We start from the raw sequence: 14,683 nt of genomic DNA, 5'->3' as shown, positions 1-14,683 counted from the left end.
ATAGTCCAGAAAAAACAGCGCTGTAAGGGAAAAGAAAAGTATATTTACAATAAACTCATTGCTGTGAGCACTTATACATTATGTACATATTAGTCTCTGGGTTAGGGGACAGTAGTTAACAGTTCTCACAACATCCACTACATTCAACACAGGTTAGTTAGCATGACGATCGTTAGCTAGCTAGCAAAACAACTTCTCGGGCAGGGCCAGGAGGCGTTCAGGCACATTGAGAAAAATAACAGATCATATGAAGCTATTCGCACAATTTAAAGCCGACATTTTGGAAGAGAAGAAAGTGTTTTGAAAAAAATTAAAGATTAATTTTGTGTGTGTCAAGGTTCTTTCAACAAAAAAAGGCCACTTTGGTTGCGAACTACTTTTACGTGACTTCAAAAGAGAAACCGAAAGTACACCGCAACAAGAATCAACACAAAGTGGATGCTTAAAATGACTCGAAGTTCATTGGTATAGTTTAATAAGACTGAATAAGGAGTAAAAACGTTCCCCGATTGTGCATGGAGTCTTTAAACGTCTCAGTAGTGTTTCGTCAATGGGCAGCCCCGCCCCTCTCCCAATATCTTACTATTATTACCTACAGGCCGTTGTATGTAAAATGAAACATTTCAATAGCAAAAATAAGACTGAGCACAACAGAACCTAAACTGTAAAACACATGTATATATATATCTGTCAAGCGTGGGATGGAAGCTACAACACAGGATTTCTGGCATATAATACATATATTTACTATTTATACTATATATTAGAGTAAAAATACATTTGGTAACGTGTTGGATCAGTTGTGGTCTCGATCAGCACACATTATGGAGGGCATCTCATTAAATTTCCTGGATACACTGTTTATGTTTACTGCAGGAGTTTGTCATAGCAGCATGAATTAACTCAACCTCTTCAGACAGCAAACCAGCTGAGAGTAAATCAAAAGCACCTCTGCTGCTTGCATTATACCCATGATTCTTTTGCCCACCTCTGACACACATAGAAACTACAAGAATTGTGCTGAATGACGAAGGGGCAGGGTTTGAGCCAAGGTGATGCCACCTCGACTTACTCTACAATGTAAAAACAAAAAGAAAAAAAAAGGCATTTTGTTGGAGGTTTGCTGTCTGCGCCGCGTTGCCACAGGAAGTAAGCTCAGTGCAGGAAGACAAAGAAAACCTGAAGTGTGCCGTGATTGTTCCCTGATGATGAAGATTCAACGGTGACTTATTTTTCTTCTTTCTTTCAATGGGTTCACAAAACATCTATGGAGTTTGGTGGAGTCACTTCAGGCTTCAGCTGCTTTGCTCTTGGAGCCCTTGCCTTTCACCTCGCCGCCATGCACCTTCTTGGAGCCCTTTGGGCGACCGACGGCGGGCGTGGCTATCACAGTGGTGGCGGCCTGGTCCAGCTTGAGCCGCGCTTCCTGCTCGTCGTGCTCAAGGCAGCACAACTGTCCCGTCTGCGGCCACAGACGCAGTGCCCCCTCCTGGTGGGCCTTACAAAAAGAGTTGGGGCACAGATGGCAGAAGGCGTCTGAGTTCTTCCCGCAGACGTCGCAGTGGTGCCACGGGCAGTCCCAGCGACCTGCAACATCATACCAAAAGGTCAGACATCAAAGTTTTTTGGAAAGAAGCATTGGGGTTAACGTGACCATGCTGATGCCATGGTGCTCACCAAACGGCCTCTTGGAGAGATTGAGGCAGGACAGGTGGAAAGCTTTTGTGCACGTCTTCTTCCCACAGATCACCAGCTGTCCTCCGTCCCCGCAGCGGAAACACTCGTCGTCTGTCTTTTTGCCCTCAGTTCGCCTCTTCCTGTACTTGCGCTTCAGCCTCTTCCCTTTGGGTTCGGCCGCTGTGCCGTTTGAATTCTGTGGAAGGTGAGGTCAGGAGTTTAAGAATGACAACAAAAACATAAACATTGTTTTGTCTGAGCATGTTCTCATTTTTTTAACCTTAGGTCGATCTCCCAGGAAGCCACTGCAGTTGGGGGCTCCGCAGCGACACACAGTCTTCTCGTTGCCGAGACAGTCCAGGTTGTAGTTGAACGTCAGCTCAGTCCCTGCAACAAAAACAACTACATTTGTCACAGTAGATCCTGCATTTATTTGCTTGGGCCTTTCACACAGACTGTTGTTGGGAGTGTGTGTATTTTGTGGAAAGACCTGATGGGATGTCGCAGACTGCAAACAGGCCGACCCGCGTGTCACCATTGACGGTCCACTTCTGCGTCTCACAGTTGGGCTGACAGCTGTGGTTCATGAAGCGAGAGAAGTTCCCTTTCGGACCGGCGTCGATGATTCGGTCCTATGATGAAGAAAAAAAAACCAAAACACATTTGTTATGGTTTTGCGCCAACAAATTCAGTGTTCTCCATGCACACAAATACATTTGGACCGCAGACTGACATTAAAGCACGTATCGCTCTTCTCGACGAGCAGTGGGTCCTAAAAGTGAGTAATTGTTTTTCAACAGGGGTGTCACGAGACATCCAACTCACAAGAAGAGATTGGGTCCACGAGAATGAGACGAGACAAGATTTTAACACTGATTTTAAGAAAAGTACAATGCAAAAATGACTGGACCAAGTCACAAATGTTTGTCCCAAAAATGTACGCTGATATTGTCAACATTTTTTTTTTTAGACCAAATAAACCACTGTTATGACCAGATATAATAATAATAATAATAATAAATATTTCATAATGCAACATTTCCTTTCCATTTAAATATATCATCTTTCACTCTGTAAAGTTACAGAATTGACGATGTATATTCACACAGGCACTTTGTACTGTCTGTCAAATGTTTGCAGGACAGGGTTGTCCAGCTGTCCTAAAAAATTATAGGAAACATTTATAGTAAAAAAAAAAAAAAAAGAAAAAAAAGAAAAAAGTACATACTGTATATTTAAAAGACATCTTTGTGTTTTTATTAGATATTAGTAACGACATTTTAGCTATTTCTAATTACATTACACGTTTTTGCTCTATTTTTCCACTTGTGCTGTCTCCCCACCCCGTTTCCTGGGTTGGGTTGCATTGCGAAGGGGTTTATGCAGCTCTCAGACCGGAATTGCACGGCAATACTTCTACACAATCTGAGGTGAAGCTCCACTCCCGCTCGCCTGCATGGTGAATACTTCACCTTTGTTGACCATTTGTATTTAATTCCCTAATAAATGCATGACACAAGAAACACTTCCTCGTCACTTTTAATGCGCACCCCTGCTTGCTAAATATAGCGACAAGGGCCCGGTTGTTCAAAACTCGGTTATTTAACCACTGGTTAAGTAGACTTAACCAACCGTTAACTTTAACAGCAACGTTATATTGTTGTCCAAAACTCGGTTTAACTTTACCCGGCTGTTAACGTGATGTTAAAGTTAAGACACCGATGGACCACCACTAACTTTTTAACAGGTGGTTAACTCTCAAGATGGAGTTCGCAGACAACGCTACTGTCATGTCGCCTTATGTGCGTTGCTGAAGTCTGGGTTATGCATTACTTCACACTTTACTGTGCATTGCAGCTTTTCAGCACATGACAAATTATTTATATTTGTAAGACAGAAAAACATGTTTTTAACTACCTAGATTTTAAAAGGAAACTATTTTATTGAACTGTGCTAAGCTTGTAAATTCTATCTTAGTCATGTTTAACAACAACAACTATTTTGATGGAATAATTGTACATAGAGTTATTTGAGGCTTTATCGGCGTCACAAGATTGTATTTTTATCAACTTGCAATTTGAGGCGAGTTACTTTATTTTTAAAGCTTTCCAGAGGAATTGTACTGTATACATAGTACTGTACAGTGTGTCTGATGTTGAACATAGTCTTGCCTTTGCAATGTATTGAAAGCTGTGTTTCTGTACACTTGTGTAACAATAACAAATAAAACGCACAAACAAAACGCACCATCAAGTAGTCAACGTGTAACTTACGTGGTAGTACATCGTGTGATTTCGTTCTTAATATTTTACTCCATACTAACTACAGTATGTGGAGCAAAAAAAGAAAGTGGTCAGACGAATATGTACAGCATGGATTCACACGTATCACGGACCGTGATGGGAGTCAGCGTCCTGACTCCGTCATTTTGTGCACCAGTAAACAGACATACTGTATACCTATGTCTTGAATTTGAAAAAAAAAAAAAAAAAAAGATATTTTATTTTTCACTAAAGAAGGGTTCGGTGAATGGGCATTTGAAATTGGTGGGGTTCGGTACCTCCAACAAGGTTAAGAACCACTCTTGTAGACAAATCCGAAAATATACGTGTTTTGAACTGAAAAATCTTAAGTAACTTTGATCAAATGTAGTATTACTGCAGCTTCTGCTTGGACATTAAGACGACGGCAGCTGTTCAATTCTGATGAAAAAACAGCCACACAGCTGACGCTGGGAACACTGAGGTAGGTTGGATTGCAAGGTTTATAGTGTACGTAAAGTACTTAACGTGCAGTTCCAAGAATGCCTCATGCACTGCCACGTCCATTTTATGTTTAGAATCATTCATAGGAGTGACGCCATAGTTCACAATCTGATTGGCTTCTGACTGCCCTGTTCTCGTGATACTGCTTTTCTTCCAATGAGAGATCTTGTGAGACCCCTAATTTCTCAACATTTCTTTTGCTTTTCATGTTTTTTTCACTCACTTTTTTTCCCCATGCGCCTCGGCCATTTATACAAATTAGATGATGGCATCATCATACATTGCAGTCCCGTGGGAAACACTGAAATGTGTGTGTTGACATTTGTAGTATTGGCAACTGTGACGTTACAGTCCACTGTCCTGCAACATTCCCAATGCAATACCAAGTGATTGATGTCGCTCCCAGTGGAGGAGGCACTGCTGAGCGCACAGCACCTGAATACACCATGGAGCATCATGTAAAACAAACACCACAGACCTTGTCAATAGTAAGCATGTAGAAGTCAGTAATGTTGTTCTCGTGGGCGTACTTGATCCTTGCCCTGCATTCGTCCTCGTCTATCAACTCACCGATGTACTCGTTGACAAACTCGCCCTGTCGTACAGACGCCACATTAGACATTCCCAACTACTTCACTTGCACAAGCAGGCAGTGTCTCTACAACCTTCTTGATGTCACGCAGTGAAATCAAGCCCCAGCCCTTGCCGGGGGTCTTGATGATCTTGGTCTCCGGATAGAGGCGTTGGGTGAAGTCCTGGTTACAGCAGCGCTCCCCGCTGGGACACACCTGGGGGTGGCACTCGTACTGCAGCATACGGTTCAAACACTCTGACTCAAAGCCGCACGGCCTGTCAACCGACGGCTTGCAGTTACACTTGGGGATCTCCGCAATGTCGGCGGCGTAAACTTGGACCTTTCCGACTGGTTTATTGACCTGAGGGAAGAGCGGAAACCTTGTCAGGAAGAGATCAACAGGAAGGAAAGCACAGAGGTTTCATATCCCACCTTGATAAACTTGTACGGGGGAGGCTTTCTGTTTTTCTCCTGTGCTTCCTTCGCCTCCTGTTTCATCTTAATCTCTTTGAATCGAGCTTCAGCCTCCATCAGAGCTGAGAAAAACAAAGCAGGAAACATTTGAGCCATAACAACTCTTTCTTTGGTAACCTGGCACATGTCAAACACAGGTAGTGAACAAATTATCAGTAACTGTTGAGACACAGAAGGGGTAGGATTAAATGCTGCCTCTTCCTACTCCTTGTTAGACATGTTGAACTGTGCAAATGTAATCACGTGATGTTCCTTAATGTTCCAAATAAAACCATTACCATCGGATCACATGTTTTCAAGGTGATTTGTTTTATTAGAAAGGTGTGTTCTAAGGAGATCTTTACCAGTCTTAAAGACTTTCCCGATGCCTGTCCTCTGGTACTTGCTTCCTCTGTCGCCCTCCATGTAGGGAAACACTCGGCCCTGATGGGTCCAGAAGTAATCTTTCGAGCCAAAGAAGAAAACGGGAAACTCTCCGATCTCGTGACGAAGGTGCTGTATGTTGGTGGGTATGTTTCTGGGGTGGTGGATTTCCGCAGGCCACCATCTAAAGTGGATAAAATAACAGGTTGGAAACGTTGTTGCTCGTGACAAACATCACTGAATTTATTTGTTGCGCTTACCTGTAAGTTCCCAGTTTGACCCAGATGATGTCTCTGTATTTGGGCTTTTTCCCGGCTCGGCAGTCATTGCAGAACCAGCTCCCATCAGGCATGGCGATGTTTAGGCAGTCGGGGTGGAAGGCGGCAGGGCAAGACTCGCAGCACAGCAGCTGGCCTCCTGCACAACAAAGACTCAGTTAGCAGCCAGTTGAAGTTTTTGTGTAGTTTTATTGTTGCATATTTGTTTGCTACATGTACAAAGTGTTACCTTTGGAGCAGACAAAGCACCAGCTGACGTTGACGTGACTGTGGTGGCTGTAGCCCTTCTTGGCATTGAAGTGGTTGGTGCAAATGATGGCTGTGTTGGTGACCATCTCGCTGCCCGCGGCGATGCACAAATCGCCGATGTGGTAGGCAACGGGGCAGCGCAGGCAACGCATCAGCCGCCCTGCAGCACACAACACATTAGTCAAGAGTGCATGCAAAGTGTAGCGATGCAGCTGTGATCCAGAGCTCCTCACCTTTGGTGGACTTGTGCTGCGTGCGGCAGCCATAGTGGCAGCTGAGGCAGGTGTGCAGTGGACAGCGGAAGCCCTTGTTGTCAAAAACAGTGAGGGGGCTGAGGCGGGCGCACACCTCATGGTAAAATTTCCCACAGTGGGCGACATGGCAGCGACGCACCTCACCGTCTGAGCGCTTGCACGTGAAACACGGGTGAACACCTGGCAGAGAAAATAAGGACAAAAACTTTTTAAAAAAAGGGTAATAAAATTATGTTTTATTTGTATTTATTGTGCTCACCTGTGCTGCACTGCTGACACAAAAGCTTTTCGGCAGCTTTAAAGCTTTCACTCAGGCAGCGGAGATGAAACATCCCACAGCACTGACCTTCACAAGGCACCAGGTCCTCACCAGCCTCCTCACACACCTGCAGAGAACACACACACATATAAGAAAATCTCCTTTGTAGTTACATTGTGTTTCGTCTAGTAAATGACACACCTGGCAGACAAACTCTTTCTTGCGTTCACCCTTCTTCATTCCATCCAGGCTGTCACTTGGAGAATCAGGACATCCTTCACTTCCAGAGCCCTGCACAGCAAGCACAGAAAAGTTCTTACCGATGGGTTTTTCTATGAAACTGCACATTTTCAAAAAGTGTTGTTTAGGGATGCTCCGATCAGGGTTTTATGCTGCTAATTCCGATACCGATCATATATCGGGGTCGGGAACATTTTTGGCCAAGAAAGCCACATATTTTAAAATGCATTTCCATGAGAGCCATATAATACAGTATTTTTCAACACTGAATACTCCTAAAAGCGTGCATTTTTAAGCAAGAACAACAATTTTAGAATATAAGTCTGAATTTATTCTTTTTAATAACATTGCTATAGTGAAGCTATCCAATCATAAATTAAATACTTTATCATTCATCCGACTTCTGGTGCTGCATGGTTTTACACCGTACTCCGTATCTTTCTTCCTTTTCTTCATCTTCGTCAAAAGGTTTTGCTCTGCAGAATTAGCTGGCTGACTATTTGTTTAAAGAAGGGAAGTTTACTTCTTGACATCCCAATGACCCGGGTTCCGTATTATTCAGTAATAAGTTTAGGTGTCTGACCAAAGGAGCAAGCAAGCAGGCACTGGCTAGAAAATGGTTTCTGTAATGTTTTACTTTTAAACATTAGCCAATGTTTTTTTTAAATAAATAAATATTATCGTGTTAAGAAAGGACTGAGAGACAGGGACAGTCCTCAAAAGAGCCACATCTGGCTCCCAAGCCACTGGTTCCCCACCCTGACAGATTGAGTGTAATTTTTTTGTATTTATTTTTGATGAGTGTTATTGAGTGTTGTCCAGTTGCCATTTGACTGATGATCATATCGTGAGCCTCGAAAAATCACCACAGCAAAAGGGAGCTCCCCCAGCGAGATATTTTTCATGGCATGTTTTGCAGGTTGCAAAATTTCTGTCACTCTCACAAACGACAGGTAAGTTCCACACAGCTAACATGCTTGTTTTGAGTTTGGCATGCCTGCGCAGTGTGAAGGAAAGTGGGCAGGGGACGCTCGCTACAGGCTGCAATAGTACGAGCCACAGGTGATCGTCTTTTGTGATCAACGTTGAAAGGCATTTATCGGCATACCACATGCTTTTTCAAAGAAATCGGACGATATTGATCAGTGGCCGGTCGATTGGAGCATCCCTTGTGTTGTTCATGCAGTCACTGGACAGTCTCTCACCTCAGGTTCGGGACAAAGTGACAAGCGCCTCCTTTTTGCCTTAGAGAGTTCACCGAAGTTTTCTCCATTCTGCTTCCGTTTCCTGTGACGCTTCGGTTTTTCTGCTTCCTGGTCATCTGAGTGGGAGGAATGTTTTGAATGACTGACAAGCAAAATCCACCTTTACTGTGCTGATGGAGTTATTGTTGTTTACCTGCAAGAGGCACTTCAGACTTTTTTAGTCCTTCCTTGGTTTCTAGAATTTCTTTGTCGATCTTCCTCCTCCTCCTCTTCTTCAGCTTCTCGTCATCTCCCTCTGACATGGAGGCCTGGGACTGTTTAGGTATGCGATTTAACGTACTTTGCCCATCTCAACGATTCAATGATGTCCTCACAACAATGTGTAGCAAATGATAAAACTCACATTTCTTCGTCTCCTTTTGGACTGCTGGCCTTTGTCCACATCTAACACATTTGTCCTCTTCTGCTCCCAACCCCTCTTCACTAAAACCACACAGTATCAAAACAAAAAACACATTATTCGGTGTTTCCCCTAGATTTACAGCTTTGGGATGTGGGGGGTTTTATTATCATTGACACAAACGCACAGTACAGCCGACTTGCAGTCATTCCTCCACAGTTACATTTCGCATATTCTTTGAGTCTTACTATTTTCTTCTATGAAAATAGTAAGACTCAAAGAACCCTGCTGGTGTGTAAGTAATATAAATAATAGTTTTAAAAAATTATCTCTTTTTGTGGCTGGTGCTAAATAGAAAATAAAATTAATTGCTAACATTTGGGAATGGATGTAAATGTATGATCATATAAAATATTTCCCTCATCTAGTTTCAACTTTTCCACTGACCTGCAAGTGAACCTTCTTTCAGTTTCATTTTCTTGGCTGCTTTCCTCCTCTTGTCTGTCTTTAAAGGGGAGTGAGGTTGTTTGGGTCTTCGCCTCTTCTTGAGAGGTACAACTGATCCCAACGCCATGTGATCCTATAAAGTAAAACATTTACATGTACGTGCACAAGTAGCAGAGTGGTTGCATGGCACTATGGAACCAATATTTAGTCAATATTTAGGATGTGTTTACACTTGTAGTCTGGTACTTTTTTTTTTTTTTTTTAAATACTCGTTGTGGACTTGAGTGGAGTTAGGTTAGTATTCACACTTATATTTTTGTCAGCATACTAAATAATGCTCTTATTTAATAGTACGCATGCAGTCGCGCCTCGATTGGATGGTGTATGACCATGTGTATGACGTGTACATTGTCAAAGAACCTCATGCACCCAAAAACAACATGAAGTCATCCGGTTCACACGACCTGAAGGACTTTCCTTTCTAAGGCAATTGTTTGCTTTCACCAGGTTCCTGTAGATGTGCTGCAAGGAGATGGTGGTTCTCATGACTTCAGTTAACTATAATAAAAAATAAAATCCAAAACACTAGCAACTTTTCCATTTTAATAATAAGACCACTACACTGCTTAATTACTACTGTTGCTTTCATCGGAGCAGCTCCTTTAACATGCACAAATATACAGTACACTATAGCTAGTACCTGGCAGTTTATAGTCTTAAAGACTTATGTGATTTTCGAATGTCTATGAACGAGACATGAGTTGATTGTGTGTGTGAATGTGTGGTTTCGGGAGGACGACGGCTACATGCAGAGAAAACATTTGAGTTTGCTGATGAAGTTTTGGCATGGATCGGTCGACAGTAGCCTGTTTTTTTTTTTTTGCACTAAAGATATTGCTGATTGACCACCTCCTTGGCATCCTTGCAACATCCGGGTAGATGTTACAATACCATCTTTATCCATAACAACGGTCCCGACACTCCAGTGTTGAGAGTCGTGTGGTTGCATGTGAACTGCACTTAGTGTATTCTTTTGCTGTAACTTGAACAAGTCTCACGTTTATGAACCAAAATGTATTAGTTTTTGATTAATTTATGGGAGCAAGTACGTAACCACAAAAATTACATAAACCAAGCACCACTTGTATGTTTAACTACTGTATTTACACTTCTGGACTAACATTTAACTCTTATCTTTTCATGACTTTCACTCAGCTTTCTGTTGAGTGTTGATATACATCGCCTGGTTACGTTCGCATTAGGTGACATCATAGCTGGTGTTTTAGTCCATTGGTTCGGTCAGCACTCACACTTGCCTGACTCAGGACTACAGTTTTCGCTGGAAGGCGGGCCGAGACTTATCTCTGAGGTGATCTCCGTCCCCGAACCGTACTAGCTGACCAAACAGACTGTGGTCCGTTTTAACTGGACCAAAAACTAGTGGGTGTGAACGCATCCTTTTCCAAAGCCTTTTCAAACCTGTGAGAGTGTTTGCAGTCCGTCAAGCCATTCTCCTCGCTTAGCCGTGGTCGTCGCTAAAGTGTCGTCGTCCCTGGAGGCTGCTGTGAGCTGAGCTAGCGAGCCCAACAGCAGTCGGGTCTCTGCCTCCATGCTTGGCTCTGGCTTCAACTTGTCCAGAATGCAGGGATTCAGGTGAGGACCGCTGTCGTCGTACACAAAGGTAAAGTTGGCCAGACGATCATCCAGCGACATTACAAGGGCCTCCGTCGCCTGGATCACGCCCATCTTCCACTGTGGCCTCAGTTTACGGGGTACCGACTGAAGAGTCTGGACACACAAGTCAACTGCTAACTCAACAAGAGGCACATTACAATAGCTACCTGAATTTGTGTATTCAAGTAAAACTAAAAACAAGCTCCAGCATTCAAATGACCAACCAAAAGGAACCTCATTTAACACATTTTAAGGAAGTTCAATGTCTTGATGTTGCAAGACAGCACATCCTCTACAAAGCTTAAGTACCTTTTTGTGGATGACGCGGGAGGCTGGCTGCTTGTTGCGCAGGCTGAGCTCCTGGTACTGGTCTTCCCCAGCAAAGGACACCATGTTCTTCTCAAAGATGTAACCCCTCTCTGGAGCATCTCCAAAATACTGCACATGGTAAAGCAGGCCTGACCTACTTTTAGCTGTCAACCAATAACAGACAGATGCTTTAATGAGGGATGAGTGAGGTGCAGCTGCTTGAAGCCTAAGCTTTGCTTTAAAAGGTTACTGCTTTGCACCGACGGTCTGGGACAGGGGACAGTCAAGAGGGGGAACTCACCATTGAGTTTGTGTTTGAAGTGATGGTTGAGTTCAGGGTCTATGGTCACAATGCAGGGCCACCAGGGGTATCCTGACACCTTGGTCCAAACCACATCGCCAACAGAAAAGCTTCTCTGCTTCAGAGAGGCTTCTGGAATGGCTTCTGATGACTGAGAGACGACAGCAGACTAGAACAAGAAAAACATTTTCCTCACATCCAAAGGAAAGCAGCAACTTGTGTGGGAGCAATATCTGCTAACAGTTACTTGCATCAGTAGAATTTCATTTTGCATCTGCATGACAATCGCCTATGGTAAAATGCTACATAAACATAAGTTTGATGCTTGAATTGAATGTTTCAGTTGAAATCCTAACAAACTGAAGATTATAATGGCTCAGAGGGGCCACTGTACACAATTCTTACAACGTAAGAATAGAAACAAACCTCATCTGCTGCCTTCAAAACAGGATCAGAGCCGAGTGTCTCCTCAGATATGCCAGAGGAACCAAGTCTGGGTTGAGGTTGAGGTTTAGGTTTGTGAGGTCTCCCCCTGCGCCTCTTCACTTCCTGCCTTTGCTCTGGAGCAGACGCCGTACCTTCAACACTTGTGGACAAACTGGTCCCACCGGCCGAGCATGGCTCAAAGAGAGGCACCCTGACCACCTGGGGTATGGTTACCTTCAGTTCTGACTCGCTGTGCGGACTGCACGTGTGCAGATGGGTCCCATTGGAAGGCGGGGCTTCAGCACCTTTAAGGATGGGCGCCTCTGCAGCACACAGCTTGGGAATGGCATCCTGCTCCCCGTTTAGGACACGGGAGGTGAGGTCCTTCAGCGTTTCGTGGCTGTGGTTATTGTGAGCGTGGTTGGACATTTTCTGGAGCACGCCATCCTGCAAGGTAGTGGCTAGCTGGGCGGCGGCTTGGTCCATTAACAGGGAAGGATCACCACTCATGTCCCCCCGAGCTTTGTGCACGGCGAGAGACTCGGGTGGCTGCTTCATGCTGATGGGGTTGGCCGGTTCGGGCATTGAAGGCAGAGAGCTCCCTTTGCTGTCCATTCCATCCAACAGCTTTCACACTCTCTGACAAATGACACACAATTAAACCATTTTAAACTTGTAACATGATGTTAAAATGGTTCTCACTCCAGTGCAGCATAAAAAGAAAGCTTACAGACTAAATCTGTCACATAATGTTCTAACTGCATTGTTTGTTGTGTGCATGGTATTTTTTTTTAAAGATAATCAGCGATTAAATGATCAAAAGCGCCAAAAAACATAGCAACAATCCATCATTCTGACCTACTAGCATGCATGCATGGTAACAAAAAGGCCAGCACTGGGCGATCTGATTAGCCTCTTACCGCGGACACTTCCAAGTTCCCCCTGGAGAAAGGACGAGCTAGCAGCTAGCTGCAGGCTGTGGTGGGGGCATGGAGGAGGCAGGCGCCGTGTGCAGCGATGCCCAATGAGGGCGAAGAGAAGCAGTGCATCACCGGCTGGAAAAGCCGCGGAAATTGGAGCAGCTGACAAGTCAGTTTACTCCTTTTGGGACACGGCCACGAATATATACCTCTAGTATATATTGATGACATGCTGTGCTACACATCGAAAGCATTCAATTACGAAAAACTAGACAAATCGTTAACAGACTGAACTTGCTTGGCTAACAAGCGCCCTTACTTAAAAGTTCCTAACCTTCGACTGCCTACTTTTAATTCACCAACTTTACTTTGCCATATCACGTCATGTGTTATGCGCGTCATACTGCTACCATACGGAACAAATACAGTGTATTCACAAGAGGTCATCTATTATCTTCAACCACACTTCGCTCGCCACCGTCAGCCATTACGATCCAGCAAATAGACAAAGCCGCCGCACAATACGACTAAATGCGAATAAATTGAGCTCTTGGGTCATTGTGAACTAAACTATAAATATGGCCCAATAGCTAAATATTTGGTTAAACGACTACGGTTGTCTGGATTACGTGTTGGGCCGTGGCTTGGTTGAAATACTCACTTTTGTCGGCGCCATGACAGCTAGACACTGAAGCCCATTCAAAAGCAGCACACAGCGTTAGCATCAGCTAGCTGCTAGCTAGCTTGCCAAAATGGATGGTCGGCCCGAACAAGTGTACTCTTAAAAAGTCTTTAGAGACCGCCATCAGCTGCCTTGACAACAACACAAAATGCGGCGTCTCGGTGTTTACCTGTCGGACGTCCACTCAATCGTTAAATGGAAACGGTGCTCTTATCCATCCTGTAAATCGAAGGATTTCATTCAAGTGGAATCAAAAGGCTTTTGCGGGTAACTCAAACTGTGAGACCGACCAGCGCGAAAAATGCGCACTTCTGATTGGTCGACAGTTCACAGTACACTGCCGGTCCTTTCACAAAAAAAAACTGTAAGAAGTGGCTGATCTCTGGGGCTCATGGCCCCCTTTCACTTTATTAGAGGCACCCATTACATAACACATTATCATATTTATTGTCATTATGTGTTTTCTGGAACTATAAATACAGATAATATTGCAATCATGTTATACACAGTAAAGATAGATTTAAGTGTATTTTATTCTATGTTGCTAATCATTTGTGCTTATTCTTGTATTATAAGCATATAAAATACACCACGAAGACTTATGCATATGTGTCAATATTGATGGGTTTGTTTGCCCAACCTTTGGTAAAATGTATCATAGGCCTTTGGCAATGATATGCAAATATTGTCAGCTCATCAACTTTGTTTGTACAAGTGTAAAAGCTATAAATGCAACTATGTTTTCTTTTTCTGTTTTTAAAAGTCCCCCCCATCAGATGGGCAAGTTGCTTGATTCTGGAAAAAATAAAGATAAAAAATTAAAGATAAAACAACCCAATTAAGATAAGAAACTAAGCAACAGAGGTAAATACATAATAATCAAACTTTACAAGTCATTACAATTTTATCATAAAAATATAAGCAGACAATGTACGATGTATGATATGCTGTGTTCTATGTCCATGACCCCCGTAAGTCATGAAAGTGACTTGTAAATGAAAATGTGCTGTTTACTTATACATGGTTTATTTAATTTCAGAATCGATAATTAATTTAATACACGTTTAAAGCAAGTACGATGAAAATATAACTGAACATTTACGAAAAAATGTCCTTGATGAGCATTTGTTAAAAACAGACAGGAAACTTCATTCGCCTCACTTTTTTTAAACCAACTTTATTAGCG

At 43.2% G+C, this 14,683-nt stretch overlaps 1 protein-coding gene across 1 annotated transcript; it reads right to left on the bottom strand.

Moving 5' to 3' along the window:
• Nucleotides 1–28: 28 nt before the first annotated feature.
• Nucleotides 29–13,796, bottom strand: nsd2 (nuclear receptor binding SET domain protein 2). The gene is made up of 22 exons (XM_054796636.1): nucleotides 13,667–13,796; nucleotides 11,896–12,534; nucleotides 11,470–11,638; nucleotides 11,169–11,332; nucleotides 10,665–10,973; nucleotides 9,186–9,318; nucleotides 8,742–8,821; nucleotides 8,532–8,652; nucleotides 8,339–8,454; nucleotides 7,095–7,184; nucleotides 6,894–7,020; nucleotides 6,614–6,814; nucleotides 6,361–6,540; nucleotides 6,114–6,270; nucleotides 5,835–6,037; nucleotides 5,449–5,552; nucleotides 5,108–5,377; nucleotides 4,921–5,037; nucleotides 2,168–2,309; nucleotides 1,958–2,064; nucleotides 1,678–1,873; nucleotides 29–1,587 (listed from the first exon to the last, which is right to left on the bottom strand). The coding sequence occupies exons 2-22, from the start codon at nucleotides 12,508–12,510 to the stop codon at nucleotides 1,289–1,291; spliced, it is 3,900 nt and encodes a 1,299-aa protein (XP_054652611.1). The 5' UTR covers nucleotides 12,511–12,534; nucleotides 13,667–13,796; the 3' UTR covers nucleotides 29–1,288.
• Nucleotides 13,797–14,683: the final 887 nt, after the last annotated feature.

This window comes from Dunckerocampus dactyliophorus, chromosome 13 (genome assembly GCF_027744805.1).
Source record: "Dunckerocampus dactyliophorus isolate RoL2022-P2 chromosome 13, RoL_Ddac_1.1, whole genome shotgun sequence".
Taxonomy (NCBI): Eukaryota; Metazoa; Chordata; class Actinopteri; order Syngnathiformes; family Syngnathidae; genus Dunckerocampus; species Dunckerocampus dactyliophorus.
This window is presented reverse-complemented; position numbering and strand designations above follow the sequence as displayed.